At 37.8% G+C, this 16,438-nt stretch overlaps 2 protein-coding genes across 3 annotated transcripts in view; both read left to right on the top strand.

Annotated features, from left to right (window-relative positions):
• The window catches only part of BCL2L13 (BCL2 like 13), a 1,170,396-nt gene that overhangs the window by 931,155 nt on the left and 222,803 nt on the right, over nt 1-16,438 (top strand). The window lies entirely within an intron of this gene.
• Nucleotides 1-16,438, top strand: part of ZDHHC17 (zinc finger DHHC-type palmitoyltransferase 17) — an 81,679-nt gene that overhangs the window by 46,622 nt on the left and 18,619 nt on the right. For both annotated transcript variants that reach the window (XM_049783386.1, XM_049783385.1), the window contains one exon: nt 14,726-14,868. In XM_049783386.1, coding sequence (XP_049639343.1) covers nt 14,726-14,868 — 143 coding nt within the window. The remainder of the gene's footprint in view (nt 1-14,725; nt 14,869-16,438) is intronic.

Genomic DNA, 16,438 nt, shown 5'->3' with positions numbered 1-16,438 from the left:
GGGGTTACTTCTGGCTCTCAGAAATCGCTCCTGGCTAGGGGGACCTTATGGGACTCCCGTGGTCTGGCCCCAGGATACTTCTTTAACTTCTCTCAATTCTAGTACTACTTAAGCTTTCCATCTTCTGTGATATGTTGTTAATATTTTAAAGAGAGAATACTATATTCTCTGTAGAAAGCCCATTTTAGGTCTTTCATGCATTTTTAGTTTTATTTATTTTTTATAATATCTTTATTTAAACATCTTGATTACAAATATGATTGTGATCAGGTTTAGTCTTGTAAAGAACACCCCCCTTCACCAGTGCAACATTCCCACCACTAATGTCCCAAATCTCCCTCCATCCCACCCCCCCACACACACACCTGTACTCTACACAGGCTTTCCAGTTCCCTCATTCATTCACATGGTTATGGTAGTTCTTAGTGTAGTTATTTCTATAACTGCACTAACCACTCTTTGTGGTGAGCTTCATGAAGTGAGTTGGAAGTTCCAGCCCTCCTCTCATTGTCTCAGGATTGTTGCAAAAATGACTTTTATTTTTCTTAAAACACATAGATGAGTGAGACTATTCTGCGTCTATCTCTCCCTCTGACTTATTTCACTCAGCATGATAGATTCCATGTACATCCATGTATAGGAAAATTTCTAGACTTCATCTCTTCTGACGGCTGTATAATATTCCATTGTGTATATGTACCACAGTTTCTTTAGCCATTCATTTGTTGAAGGGCATCTTGGTTGTTTCCAGAGCTTGGCTATTGTGAATAGTGCTGCAATAAATATAGGTGTGAGGAAGGGATTTTTGTATTGTATTCTTGTGTTCCTAGGGTATATCCCTAGGAGTGGTATAGCTGGGTCGAATGGGGAGTTCAATTTCTAGTTTTTGGAGGAATCTCCATATCGCTTTTGATAAAGGTTGGACTACGCCATTCCCATAAGCAGTGGATAAAAGTTCCTTTCTCTCCACATCCCCGCCAGCACTGATCGTTCTCATTCTTTGTGATGTGTGCCAATCTCTGTGGTGTGAGGTGGTATCTCATCGTTGTTTTGATTTGCATCTCCCTGATGATTAGTGATGTTAGTTTTAAGTATTTGCTTTGGAGTAAATGTTTAATTATGAACAATAATGAATGCAGAGCTTTGAATATTTCCTTCTTTGAGCACAAAATTTCTTCATTTTTCCCATCCATAAAAGGGGAAAATTAGGTATTTTCTATTATAATAATTTCAATTATAAAATTAGCTGTTTTATATTAATAATTAAGGTATTTATAAAAATTTTAGTGATAACAAATTGAATAGCATCCAGACTTGAGAACCTCTTTACGTATGTCTTACTCTATTGTATTGGTATACTACTTCAAGTTAATAATGTGGAACTTACATGAAGGCATATTATTTGTAGCAGGTCAGATTGCCTAAATGAATGGGAAGTTCATTGCCATTACTTAGACATCAGACATTTGTTCTCAACTGAACAGTTGTGAATAATGTGCAGTTTTTGCATGTTGTACTAAACTTTTCACCATATGATATAGTTATAGAAGATGCTTTATTGTCTTTGATATTACTTAATATTCTAGAAATTAGATCAGTTTTATGTAAGTGAAATATCTATTATAAATAATTATAACTCTTACTGGTTATAAGTCAGAACTAAGTTATAACTAATTATAAGAATATCTTATTTGGGCCAGAGCGATAGCACAGTGGTAGGGCATTTTTGGCTTGCATGCAGCCAACCTGAGACCTACCCAGTTTTGATCTTGGTCATCCCATGTGGTTCCCCGATTCTGCCAGGAGCGATTTCTGAGCACAGAGCCAGGAGTAACCCCTGAGCTCAGGTTGGTGTGACCCAAACCCCACCCCCCATTGTCTTATTTTACTCTGGGAAATCCTATTTTTTATGTCTTAGTTTGACTTACTATTCCAATAGTATTTTTTAAGCATACTGTCAGCTAAAAGTGACCTTGGAAATTATAAGTATTAACATATGAAATAAATTATAGCAAAAATGAACCAAATACAATGAATTTATGATTTTTATATGATTTCCTCTTAAAGAACATCCTTAAAATTATACATGATTGCTAGTTTATTATTAATATATAGTTTAAGGTTTTTATTGTTTTAAAATATAAATTATTCATTTTAATTTTTACTGTTTTTAAATATAATATATAAAGATTATGAAAAAGGTTCTTTTTAAAGGTTAGATGAAAGTAATATGGGCCCTCTGAGGTTATTACAAATATGTAGACAGTTCAGTTCTTTTCCTGTCTCATAACAGAAAATTTTAAGTCATAAACATGATTTGTTATCCTATGAAGTATGTTCTGTATTTAAAACTAAACAAAATCATGACACCCGGGAATAAAGGCTATTTCACTAAAAATAAGTTATTCCTAAAGGGGTAAAAAGATTTTTGGAGAGTACTAGCAAAGATATGAAAAGGATGTTGAATTTAAGTACTTTGAAAGTTTTGGATTCTCTACCCAACACTCCCACCCACACCCAATTTTGGATTTCAAGCTAAGAAAACTATAGATCCTTATCTCAAGGATGATTTGTCTCTAAAGTGTCACTTATTATCTCATTGGAGGGAAATTGTTAAATTATTATTATTCAGGTCTGTTTGATGTCATTAGAAATTTGATGTCTTTGGGCCCAGAGTGATAGCATAGCAGTAGGGCGTTTGCCTTGCACATGGGCGACCCCAGGTGGTCTCCTGAGCCTGCCAGGAGCAATTTCTGAGCACAGAGCCAGGAGTAACACCTGGGAGCTGCCGAGTGTGATGGAAGGAAGGACGGAAGGAGGGAGGGAGGGAGGGAAGGAGGGAGAGAAGAAGGAATGTGATGTCTTTAATGTTGTTGATTGACTATATGAAAGCCTGGAATGATTGATTAGATACACTTTTCCCTATTTCTCCCATTAATTCTAATCACAAATACTTGGCATTATGTACAGAGCAAGTCTAAGATGATTGTGGAAGACAAGAAGAAGACAAAGGGACCTGGGAACTTGTGCCCTGGAAAATGGCAACATGTTGAATCCCTGGTTTTTCTACTTTTCTTACTTCAGATATCTCAGAAAACATGCTGACATATGTGGAGACCCCTCAGAAGACTCCCCTCCCCCCATAGTAGCCTCTTCCCTAGTTGGAGACCACAAATGAAGCAGTTTAATGAACAAGCTTGAGATAGAAATTTTCAAAGAACAATTTACCTACTAGAGCTAAACATTCACTTCAGAAAAGTTTCTATTACCAGCAGTAGCCTAGAGTATATTGAAGTTTATATTGAGGTTTTCTAGCTTCTTTTTTTTTTTTTTTTTTTTTTGGTCTTTGATTTTGGTTTTTGGGTGACACCCAGCAGTGCTCAGAGGTTACTCCTGGCTGCACTCAGAAATTGGTCCTGGCAGGCTCAGGGGACCATATGGAGTGTCGGGAACCGAACCTGGGTTGTAGTGGGTTGGCAGCGTGCAAGGCAGACACCCTACTGCTGTGCTATCACTCTGGCCACGCTTTCCAGCTTTTTTAATGAAGTGGAACCAGAAGACTGCAGTGAGGACTTACTTTTTTCAATTAAAAATTTTTTATGATAACATTGTTATTTATCAAGTTGTTTTTATTCCAGTTATTTTAGGCATTAAATGTTCCAAGCCTAATCCCACCACCACTGATATTCCTTTTCTAATTTCTTGCCCACCCTAGACTGCCTTTCATGCAAACAAGCCTACTGGATTTTGTTTGTTAAAACTCAAGGTAAATGGAATTATCAAAACTTAGATCAACAAGAGTCAATTTGAAATAACTCTCTCCAGAGTATTACTAATTTCAATGTCTGAGGATTGACTGGACTGTGGTTAGTGCTAGATGAACTTCTGTGTTCCTGTTTAGGCTCACTGAGCTTGGTAGATGGAACTTTCCCATCAAATTTTGAAGTGCCTAGGACTGTTCCTGGCCATGCAGTCCAATATCTGTAGATGTAAAACAAATTTGGTGGTGTGGCAGTTTGGTTATGTTTAGTTGTGGAGCTGGGGATGTTTCTGTGGAAAGTTGTGGGTGTGGCTGTGGTCCATGTAGACCAGACTACCTGGGAAGAGTCTGTAATCATCATTTTCCTTTGAAAGCCAGGTCTTCTTTCCCCACTGACTGTTAGTAGGGTTCCATACCCTCTTTTATCATTGGATAGAACACAGAGAACAGTACTGTGGCATCCTTACTCATCCTGGCAGGTGTATTGGGTCATGGAGAACTGAAGTCCCTCCTATAGTTTGCCCCTGAGTTCAAAGAGTCTCTTCTGCAAATATTCTAGGTGGGGGAGGGTCCACGTGGCAGGCAGAGAAAGGGACCTCACTCCTTTGCCAGGCCAGGCTATGTCAGAGGACTCTAAAACAAAAGGCTTAAGTGGAACTAAGTGTTGCAATAATATTCACCATTTCCAGATTTCAGATGAAGAGCAATTATTAAACCAAGGAGGTTTAAAAATACATGAAAATAATCTTTAGATGCCGACAACATGATGAAATGTTGCTTTTTGATTAAAGATATTATTTAAAACTTTAACAATTATGGAAATGCTTTAAATAAATGAAATAGTGGCATCTGAACAGAGTAAGGAAATACAGTATAGAGAACCAAATGGAAAACAGATTTCTATTTAGACAAAAAGCATAAAAGGTAATAAAAAACAAAGATGCACATTATATAATGATCAAGGAATATACATCAACAACAAAAATTAACACTTAGTAATGTATGTAGCCAAAGTTAATCAGAATATGAAAAAAATAAGAAAAACATGAATAGTGATATTATAATATTAGGATTTTAATATCTTTCTTTTACCATTGGATTGACCAATCAGACAGAAAAGAGTGAGGCAACATATGCTGTAAAGGAAGAAATGGATGAGTTTGGTGTGACAGATGTTTTGCATGGTTTTCTGTCCTGGAAGTATCATCTGTCCCGTAGAGACTGCATTAGGGGACACAGAATAGGTCTGCATAGAATCAGAAAAATAGAAACCATGTTTTCTTTCCTGAAGTATAATTTCATGATAAATAATGTGCTTAATTTAAGTACGTGCAAAATACACCATAATCATGTGGGGTTCATAGCAGGGGAATCAGATATGGTGATACACCACATCACAAAGAAAGACAAAAGCCACATGAGCAATCTCATAGATGCTGAGAAATTTGGTGATATTTATTTTTCTTGCCGTACCATTGATGCTCAAGGGTTACTATTGTCTCTCAGGAATTTAGTCCTGGTGGTGTTCAGGTGACTATATAGGATGACAGGGATTCATCCTGGGTTGACAGTATGCAAAGTAAATGCCTTCCCCACTGTGCTATTTTTCCAGTTACCTAGATGCTAAGCATTAACCTTGTGTACAGTGTGAGTAATACTCATGGCCAGTACAAAGAATGAATTCGGGATAGATAACTGAGAATGAAAGGGAAAACAGAGAGATTCAGTAGGGAACTCTACAAAGCAAACCTTATGAAAGCCAGCAGAAACTCACTGGGGTGAGACGGTCATAGTACCTGGGTTCTGTGCAAGTCAGCTCTGGCCCTGTTTGGCATTTTGTGCATCCAAGAGCACTGAGCGAGGAGGTTTTGAAAGCCTAGAGTGTGCCTTGGAGGTGGTGAGGACCACTGATGTGGCCCTGGTTGCTTTGAGCACTACAGGCTGGTCCTGGTGGTCTTTGGCCCCCAGGACCCCAACAGTGTTGCATTAAACTATGAAGTTTAATTCTTTGCATTCTTTGCTGCTGACTCACCTGGCTATTATTATCATAATAAACACTTCACATTAAAAGGAAAAAAATATGTAAGTTCTCTAAATAGAAGTTGAATAATATTAAAGTTTTGGAGCAAAAGGTCCTGGAAAATGAAACTATGGGTCAATTTACTAAACCTCCCAATGTTTTCCAGATTATGCTAGACAGTTAATATAAGTAGAATAAAAATTATGTTTATATAATGCAATATTTATAGTAACCATAAGAAAAACTATGCAAGGAAGAAATCTGAGGAACATTACATGTAAATAATAATGCAGTTTGAAAAAGTCTTCCAGTTGGATAAAGAAAACAATACAAAAATACAAAATTAAATTTTAGCATATTAATATTTACATTAAATATAAAGAACCTGAATATACCAATAAGAACATATTGGCAACATGGATTCTAAAATACAACTTGCCTGTTACTTCATAGTCCAGTTGCTTATATAATGGCAAGGGACAGAATGGAAACAGTATGTGTAATGAGTATCAAAACTTTTTTGAAAAAATAAAAAAGCCCAAATTATAGATCAGTATGCCCTACTAGTATCCATTCAGATCCTAATCATTAATGAGATATTGACAAATAGAAATAAACAGTATTTAAAAGCATTTATGCATCATGACCACATGAGGTCTTTCCCCAGAGATGCCAGAACCATTTAATATTTTAATCAATATAATGTATCATTTTAACAGATTAAAGAAGAAAGAGTTCATGATTATATCAATCATTTGATAAATGCGGAAAAGGCATTTGATAAAGATCAATATCCACTCATGATTAAAATTCAGAAAAGTAGGGATAGAAGTGAGCTTCCAGAATTTTGTAAAGAGCAACTCTAATGCCTTCAGTTAACATCATACTTACTGGTGAAAGCCTGAATGCTTTCCCTGAGCAAGGTGAGTAGAGCCATTTTTCTGCTCTTAGAAAGTGTTAGGCTGGGGGAATTCTTGATTTTGTCCACTGGGGGTTGAACCAAGGGTTCCACTTTGTCATTGAGCTGTATCCCAAACCTGGAATTTAGAGCTAGTAAGCTAAATTAAGGCATAGCAATTAGAAAGGAAGAAATACTGTTATTCTTACTTGTGTTTGACATGTTTCATTGTATTTAAAAAAAATGTCCCCCCAAACCTACAAATTAAATTTGTAGAATGAATTTGTAGAAGTCATCTAAGTCTAGAGAATGTAAGAAGTTGATAAAGTTCTGTTTTATTTTATATACTAGGAGTAAGCACATGATCACTTTTTGGGGAATGAGGAGATACTACAGCTTAAAATTGCTTGAACAGATGTTGAGTTTATTTAGGTAGAAATCTAACTAAAACATAAACAGCATAAGTATTCTAAGATTTTTTTATTTAGTGTTGATGAAAGAAATCAAATTTAATTTGTGGAGAGATATACTGTTCATGAACTGGGAAATTCACCAGTGGATATTTCCATTGCCCCCAGATTGGTATGCAGATTGAATGCAATTGAATTAAAATTCTAGCAAAGTTTTAACTGTATAACCAAAATGATTATAAAATTTCTCTGGAAATGCCTAGAAAAATTTATTTGAAAAAGAAGAGGATCTTGAAATTTCAAGATTCCAGTGTGTGAATTGCCATTTCAAGACTGCATGGTGTTGTTGCTGCAGGCCCAATGGAAGTTTAGAGCTCAAGAGAAATGCCCTCTGACTTTGAACAAACATGGGAAAGCAGTTCAGTGAAGTAAAGATGGTTATTTTAACATATTAGAGTACTTGGGACATGGCAAGGCAATATAAAAGTAAATCTTTATTCAAATCTCATATTAGGACACAAATTACCTAAATGTCAGATGTCAAACATTGGGAAAAAAGAAAATTTTTTTCTTTGCCAGAAACTAGTTCTATGCAAAGAGGTTGGACTTGATATGAGAAACATAGTCCATCAAAGTAAATATTGATAGTAAGGGGTAAGGCACTTGCCTTAGCACTCAGCCAACCCATTTGATCCCCAAATGTATGAGGGATAAAATTACTGCTAATACCTTCTAGTAGTAATCTCTGAGCAATGCTTGGTGTGGCCCAAAAACTTAGAACTAAAAAGTAGATATTGATTAATTGAACTATATCTGATTTAGAGTCTTGTTTTATAAAATTCATTAAGACAGGATACATGTCTACACTAGGCATGCCTAGTGTAATCCAATTACTTTTTTAAAAGGTAGATATTAATTGGACTGTATCAAATTTAGAAACTTGGTTTTTTTGTTTTGTTTTGTTTTGTTTTGCTTTGTTTTTGGGTCTCACCCGGCAGTGCTTAGGGGTTACTCCTGGCTCCATGCTCAGAAATTGCTCCTGGCAAGCACAGGGGACCATATGGGACACCGGGATTTGAACCGATGACCTTCTGCATGAAAGGCAAATGCCTTACCTCCATGCTATCTCTCCGGCCCCTAGAAACTTGTCTTAAAAAAACATGCTACTGTTAAGATGAAATTATAGATTATGGGGTGGGAATGGTAGCACATCAGTAGGGCACATACCTTGCACGCTGCCGAACTAGGATGGATGGTGGTTGGAATCCCTGCATCCCATATAGTCCCTTGAACCTGCCAGGAGTGATTACTAAGCGCAGAGCCTGGAGTATCCCCTGAATGCCTCCAGATGTGACCCAAAAATCAAAAATAAATAAATAAAAATAATAGATTGTGAGAAAGTATTTGTAAGCTACGTAGCTAGAAAGGACTAATTTTAGAATATAGTTCTGGAATATATTTAAAAGAGCTTTTTAAAAATAGCCTTTAATAGAGTTTTTAAAACTTAACAGTTAAATCAAATGGTCACTTTAGGAAATGGGCTAAAGACGTGAAGAAAAATTTCACCAGATAAGATGTGAAAGAGGTAGACAGGTACACAGAACATGATGAAGCATTTGTGGTATGTATGTGAGGTCCTGGGTTTGGTCTCTGGCAGGGAGCGGCTCCCCAAGTACTGGCCATTGTGGCCCTTGATGCCCCTGAGCATCATTGGGCCTAAGGAATGCTGGGTATATAGACCTGAACCGAAGAAGCTGTATTTCCAGCTGTTTGAGGTCTGAGTGATGTGCTCACTTGTCAGAATCACAGAAAAGTTGTGACAACATTGGGTGCTGGTCAGGATTCAGAGAGAGACAAAATTAAGTTGGTTCTTTGAAAAAATAACCAAGGTCGATAAACTAGTAGCAAAACTCACAAAGAGAGAGAAACTTAATAAACCCAATTAGAAATGAAAAGGGGGAGATCACTACAGAATCTACAGAGATTCAAAGGGTAATCAGAGACTACTTTGAGAAACTGCCACAAAACAAGAGAACCTGGAAGAAATGGTTACATTCTTAGACATTTATAATCTTCCACAAATGAACCAGGATGATCTAGCTCGGTGGTTGGCAAGCCGAGGCTCACAAGCCACATGCAGCTCTTTACACTTTTTAATGCGTCTCTTCTGTGTACCGGCAGCTGTTCCAGGAGTCAGGATTCTGCTCCTAGCCTCTGTCAGTGCGCGCCCAGTGTGGCTCTCAAAATAAATTTCAATCGTGGTTTTGGCGAGATTTGGCTCAGTTGAAAAAAAAAAAAAAAGGTTGCCCACCACTGATCTAGCATATCTAAAAAGAATATTGAGAAAATTAAGATGTTAATCAAAAGCACAGGCCCAGATAATGAATTCTTTCAGACTTTTATTTTTTTAAATATATTTTTTAATTTAAGTAACATGATCGTAGTTGGATTACAGTCATAACCAGAACACCCCCCCTTCACCAGTGTAACATGACCCCCTCTCCCCTTCCCATCCCCTGCCTTTATTTGATAACTACCAAATTCTTTCCAGGCTCTTCCAGGAAATTAAAGAAACAGAAACACTCCCAAATAGTTTTTTATGAAGCTAACATCACCCTAATACCAAAAGTAGAGATGATGCAAAAAAACAAAACAAAACAAAACAAAACCAAAAAAAACCCCAAACTACAGACTAATATCTCTGATGAACACAAATGTAAAGAGCCTCAACAAAATCCTATCAAATAGGATCCAATGCTTCATCAAGAAGGTCATACACCATGACCAAGTATGTTTTATTTGAGAGATGCAAGGATGGTTTAACATACGTAAATCAGTCAACATAATATACCATATTAACAAGAGAAAAAATTATATGATCATATCAATAGATGCAGAGAAATTATTTGATAAGATTTAACATCCGTTCATGACAAAAACTCAACAATATGGGAATGGAAGGAACTATCTCAGTATAGTCAAGGCCATCCACTACAAATGAATGACAAATAATATACTCAACAAACATGAACTAAAAGCCTTTCCTCTAAAATCTTGTACAAGACAAGGCTGCCCCCTTTCACTACTTCTATTTAATATAGTACTGGAAGTACTTGCCATAGCAATTAGGCAAGAAAAAGATATCAAGGGCATCCAGATAGGAAAGGAAGAAGTCAGTCTCTCATGGCAGATGGCATGATACTATATTTAGAAAACTCTAAAGTGGCCCGGAGAGATAGCATGGAGGTAAGGTGTTTGCCTTTCATGCAGGAGGTCATCAGTTCGAATCCCGGTGTCCCATATGGTCCCCCGTGCCTGCCAGGAGCAATTTCTGAGCATGGAGCCAGGAATAACCCCTGAGCGCTGCCGGGTGTGACCCAAAAAACCACACACACACAAAAAAAAGAAAACTCTAAAGACTCATCAAAAACCTAGAAATAATAAATTCATATAGCAAAGTGGCAGGCTCTAAAATTAACATGCAAAAATCTTAACACAAATAATGTAGAGAATAAATGGACTATTTCACATTAGTGCCACAGAAACTCTAATACATTGAAGTTAACTAAAAAAGTGAAGGACTTATACAAAGAAAACTACAAAACACGGCTTCCAGAAATAAAAGGACACAAGGAAATGGAGACACATACCCTGTTCATGGTTTGGCAATACTCCCCAAAGCATTTTACATATTGAATGCAATTCCTCTAAGGATACCAATGACATTCTTCAATGAAGTGAATCAAAGACTCCTGAAATTCATTTGGAACAATAAACACCCATGGATAACTAAAAGCAACCCTTAAGAAAAAGAAGATGGAAGTCATCACTTTTCCTAACTTCAAATTATGCTGCAAAGCAATACTTATTAAAACAGCATGATTAAAGGTCATGGTGTATGACCTTCTTGATGAGGCATTGGATCCTATTTTGTTGAGGCTCTTTACATTTGTGTTCATCAGAGATATTAGTCTGTAGTTTGGGTTTTATTTTTGGTTTTGTTTTGTTTTGGTTTTTTTTTTTTTGCATCATCTCTGCTTTTGGTATTAGGGTGATGTTAGCTTCATAAAAAACTATTTGGGAGTGTTTCTGTTTCTTTAATTTCCTCAGATCAGTGGAATAGACTTGAGTATTCAGAGAATGTTCTCCAGACATTCGATCAGTTAATCTTTGACAAAGGAGCAAGAAACACAAAATGGAGCAAAGAAAGCCTCTTCAACAAGTGGTGTTGGGACAACTGGTTTGCCACATGCAAAAAAGCGAACTTGGGGGCCTGGAGCAGTGCTGCAAGCAGTAGGCCGTTTGCTTTGCACACACTAACCTAGGACAGACTTTAGTTCGAGCCCCTGGTGTCCCTTATGGTCCCCCAAACCAGGGGCGATTTCTGAGTGCTGAGTCAGGAGTGACCCATGTGATCCAAAACTAAAAAAAAAAAAAAAAGTAAACTTGGACCTCCATCTACCACTATGCACAAAGGTCAAATGCACATGGATTGGGGCCGGAGAGATAGCATGGAGGTAAGGCGTTTGCCTCTCATGCAGGAGGTCATCGGTTCGAATCCCGGCGTCCCATATATGGTCCTCCCGTGCCTGCCAGGAGCAATTTCTGAGCCTGGAGCCAGGAATAACCCCTGAGCACTGCCGGGTGTGACCCAAAAACCACAAAAAAAAAAAAAAAAAAAATGCACATGGATTAAAGACTTTGATGTCAGACCCAGAACCATAAGGTATATAGAAGAACACATAAGTAAAACACTCTCTGACATTGTGGCTAAAATCATCTTCAAGGAGGAAACAATACTGTCCAAACAGGTAGAAGCAGAGATAAACAAATGGGACTACATTAAACTGAGAAGCTTCTGCATCTCAAAAGAAATAGTGACTAGGTTACAAAGGCCATCCCCAGAAAGGGAGAAAGTCTTCACCCAATACCCACCAGATAAGATGTACAGGTACTGACAGAACTTAACAAGAAAAAAAAATCTAGTGCCATCAAAAAATGGGGAGAAGAAATGGACATTTTTTTTCTGTTCATTTCATACTGATGGCCAAAAGGCACATGAAAAAATACTCCATATCACTACATATCAGGAAGATGCAAGTCAAAACAACAATGAGGTACCATCTCATGTCACAGAAACAGGTACACATCACACAAAAAAGGAACAATCGCCATGGTAATTTAAATAAAATAATTAATAAAATAAACAGGAACAATCAGTGCTGGTGGGATACAGGGAGGAAAGAACTCTCATTTGTTTCTGGTAGGAATGCCTTCTAGTCCAGTCTTTCTGTAAAATGATTTGGAGATTCCTAAAAACTCTGGAAATATGATCCAGCAATACCACTCCCAGGGATATACTCTATTAACACAACAACACAATACAAAAATACTTTCTGTACACCTATCTTCATTATAGCGCTGTTTACAATAGCCAGAATCTGGAAACAACCCAGATGCCCAACAACAAATGAGTGGCTAAAGAAACTGGTACATATACACAATGGAATACTAGGAGCTGTCAGGAACAATGAAGTTAAGAAATTTTCCTATACATGGATGGACATGGAAACTATTATGCTGAGTGAAATAAGTCAGAGGGAGAGAGAGAGATACAGAATACTCTCACTCATTTGGGATTTAAGAAAAATAACAGTATGATAATAATACTTAGATACAATAGCGATGAGGAGTAGAGGACCAGCCCATGATATAACTCTTATCATAAAGATTGATAAGTGCAGTTAGAGAAATAACTACACCAACAGCTGACATGGTAGTTAGTAAGTGAGAGAAATAGAATGCCTGTCTCAAAGATAGGGAAGGAATGGTGGGGGATGAGGGAGATTGGGGGCATTGTTAGCCTGAAGGTTGGTGAAGGGGGTGTACTTTTTAATGACTGAAACCCAACAACAAACATGTTTGTAATCATGGTGCTTAAATAAAGATATTTTTAAAAATGAACGTTGTAGATGGTAAAAAATAAAAGACAAAATTATAGTACCTGGGGGTTATAGAATGCAATACTAGTTTCTCAGTATCTTTTAAAAAAATTAACTGGCAATTAGCCCTATAACCCAGAAACTGCACTCTTGGGTGTTTATCTTACACAAGTGAAGACTTAAGTTCACATAAATCCTGTTTGGAGTAATTATAGTAAATATTAATTATAGCTCCAAATTGAAAATTTAACTCAAATCTTTGGGTAAATGTCTAAACAAATGGTTGTTATCATAATATGAAATATCCTAAAACAATAACACAAACTAATATGTGGGATAATCTACATTAATCTCCATAAAATTGAATAGGGGGAAACTATAAAGTTAAATGCTGAGCAATTCCATCTATAAAAGTTGTAAAGATGATCAAGTTCCAGAAACGTAGAACAGTTTAGTGATTCCCAGGAAACTAATAGGAGATGTGGATGAAGTTGCCTGTAAAGGGAATCTAATCTCTTGGAGGGAACCATGAAGTGGAATGAAGAATTCCTGTAGTGTTGGAGACTTTCTGCAACTTACCAGTGCCTATGTTAGTGTCCTGTGGGGGATTGTAATGCTGTTTGCCATGATGGTAGCTACTGGGTGGGGGGGGGCTTGGTAAAGGGGGTGATTTATTATGACTGTATGTGAAATTGGTTTTTGAAAGTAAAAGCTTCATAAAAAGATGACTGACTTGTATGCCATGCTCCAAAAATCTCCTCCAGGCTAGCCTTGTGTTTTCTCATAGTGTGGAAGGAGCTCTTTAAAAAAATTAATACCATCTGAGATTTCAGAAAGGTGGTGATAGGGGACAATAATATTTATGTGCTGAGCTTTGTTAGATCACAGTTGCAATATTTTAAAAATTTTTTTATTTTTTTGGCCATTGCACTTAGAAGTCACTCCTGGCTGGCTCGGGGACCATATGCGCTGCTGGGGATAAAACCCAGGTCCGTCCCAGGTCGTCTGCATGCAAGGCAACTGTCCTACCGCTGTACTATCTCTCCTGCTTCCACAGTTGTAATATTTGTTTTATTGCCTCAAATAACTTGAGAGTCTGTGGACTGACTGTAAGCTTTGCCAGGGTTGTTAAGTGGAACAGGTAATAGATGGTGTTTTTCAGAAGAGAAGATTACAGGAGAGTAGAGAGATTCTGTATTTGGGAGCACGAACTTCCCATCTGGGCAGTAGGAAGTTGTCCTTTTGTGTGTACAGGTACATCACCTCTCCTGTGGGCTATAAGACTTTGTTGGTCCTTTGTTTCAACTCAGCTGCTTGAGGTTTCTTAACCTGGTAAAGCTCCTTCCTAGACCAAGAGTCATTCTGCTTATCCTTGACCCTCTAGTACTTTGGAATTGTGAGGTGTTTATCATTAGCTGCTTTTCTGTCCTCTCTGTTAGCAGGTGATCCTGTTATCTTTTATAGCTATGAAGACTCATTTCTCTGCTTATGCTTTTCTCTTTTTACACATTTCAACCATTGGTTTCGATGCCTGCCACCAGAGACAGAGCATGCTCCTAGTAGCACCTGCATTTGATCAGCATCTTTGAGTGAATGACTCATCCTCTTGCTTCCACATGGCCACAGTGGTTGACAGTGAGACTACTTAGAACATACAAAACTTTCTAATTTACTGTTGTTGTCTTTTCTGCACAGGAATTTCGGCAGAAAGTAATGCTGGGAACTCCTTTCCTAGTTATTTGGCTGGTTGGATTTATAGCAGACCTAAATATTGATTCCTGGCTCATTAAAGGTTTAATGTATGGTGGTGTATGGGCTTCGGTGCAGTTTCTTTCTAAGTAAGTAAGTAAGTTACTTTTAACTGTGTATGGAAGTTATATATATATATGGAAGTTTAACTATATGGAAGGTTTTTGTTTGTTTGTTTGGGGGGGTCACACCTGGCAGCGCTCAAAGGTCACTCCTGGCTCTACACTCAGAAATGGCTCCTGGCAGGCTCGGGGGACCATATGGGATACCAGGATTTGAACCACCGTTTTTTTCTGCATGCAAGGCAAACGTGCTACTTCCATGCTATCTCTCAGGCCCCAGTATATGGAAGTTTTATCCTACATAAAATCCATTTGTTCTTAATAGGCAAAGAATTTAAGTAAATTTATATGTGAAATCATTATAATTTTTAACTTTTAATATTGTTAAATATTAAAATACTAAATACAGTTCATAAACAGTTTAATGAAAGTGAATTCAAGTGCGATGAATTTGAAACATAATACAAAGTGGATTTGAGTGTATTGAACTGAAGGTATAATACACATATTTATTTCCTAGTAATCTCAATATTTGAACTAACCATTCTATAGGGATTATATCTTCTTTGGTTTTAGTGAGTTCACAGAAAGAAGTCTTGTTTTCAAGTGGTAGGGCATACTTGAAGATAGAAAGTAGGATTCTTTTTTTTTTTTTTTTTGGTTTTTGGGCCACACCGGCAGTGCTCAGGGGTTACTCCTGGCTGTCTGCTCAGAAATAGCTCCTGGCAGGCACGGGGGACCATATGGGACACTGGGATTTGAACCAACCACCTTTGGTCCTGGATCGGCTGCTTGCAAGGCAAACGCCGCTGTGCTATCTCTCTGGGCCCAGTAGGATTCATTTTTAAGGTTCTCCTGAGAGGTTGGGCAGTAGCCCGTGTGCGGCAGTGTCTGCTGTACCCTTTTGGGGTCCCAAAGCCCAGCAGCACCTGAGCACAGTTGGATATGGCCCACTCCTCTCCCCAGAGCACAGGGAAAGAATTGACATGCAGAGTCCTGAAGTTGCTGTACATGGAGACAAGTGATTTATAATGCACACAGATCATGCTGGCCTTTTTTTGTTCTGGAGAAGCCTGACCTCTCTTGAACACATATTTGCCCTCTTTCTCGTCTTACATCTTTCTAAGCAAATTTTGTTCAAGAAAAATTGCTTTACTTCACTTTAAAAAAAAGTCCTGAGCAATAGCACAGCAGGTAGGGCATTTGTCTTGCACACAGCTGGCCTAGGTTCAATCCGACATCCATATGGTCCCCCAAGCCTGGGAGTTTCCCCTGAGCGTTGCTGGTGGCTCCAAAACAAAAATATAAAAGAAGGGCCCAGAGAGACAAGCAGCCGATCCAGGACCAAAGGTGGTTGGTTTGAATCTTGGTGTCCCATAATGTCCCCTGTGCCTGCCAGGAGCTATTTCTGAGCAGACAGCCAGGAGTAACCCCTGAGCAATGCCGGGTGTGGCCCCCCAAAAAATAAAATAAAAAAAATAAATAAAAGAAGCTTACCAGGGAAATATTAATGAAACATGGAATACATGCTTGTTCTCATTCATCTAGCCATATGTATTTGTGGGTAATAAACAGAAGATAGTTATTATATAAACTA

Source organism: Suncus etruscus, chromosome 11 (genome assembly GCF_024139225.1).
Source record: "Suncus etruscus isolate mSunEtr1 chromosome 11, mSunEtr1.pri.cur, whole genome shotgun sequence".
Taxonomy (NCBI): Eukaryota; Metazoa; Chordata; class Mammalia; order Eulipotyphla; family Soricidae; genus Suncus; species Suncus etruscus.
The sequence above is the reverse complement of the archived record's forward strand: the minus strand, read 5'-3'. Positions and strand labels throughout refer to the sequence as shown.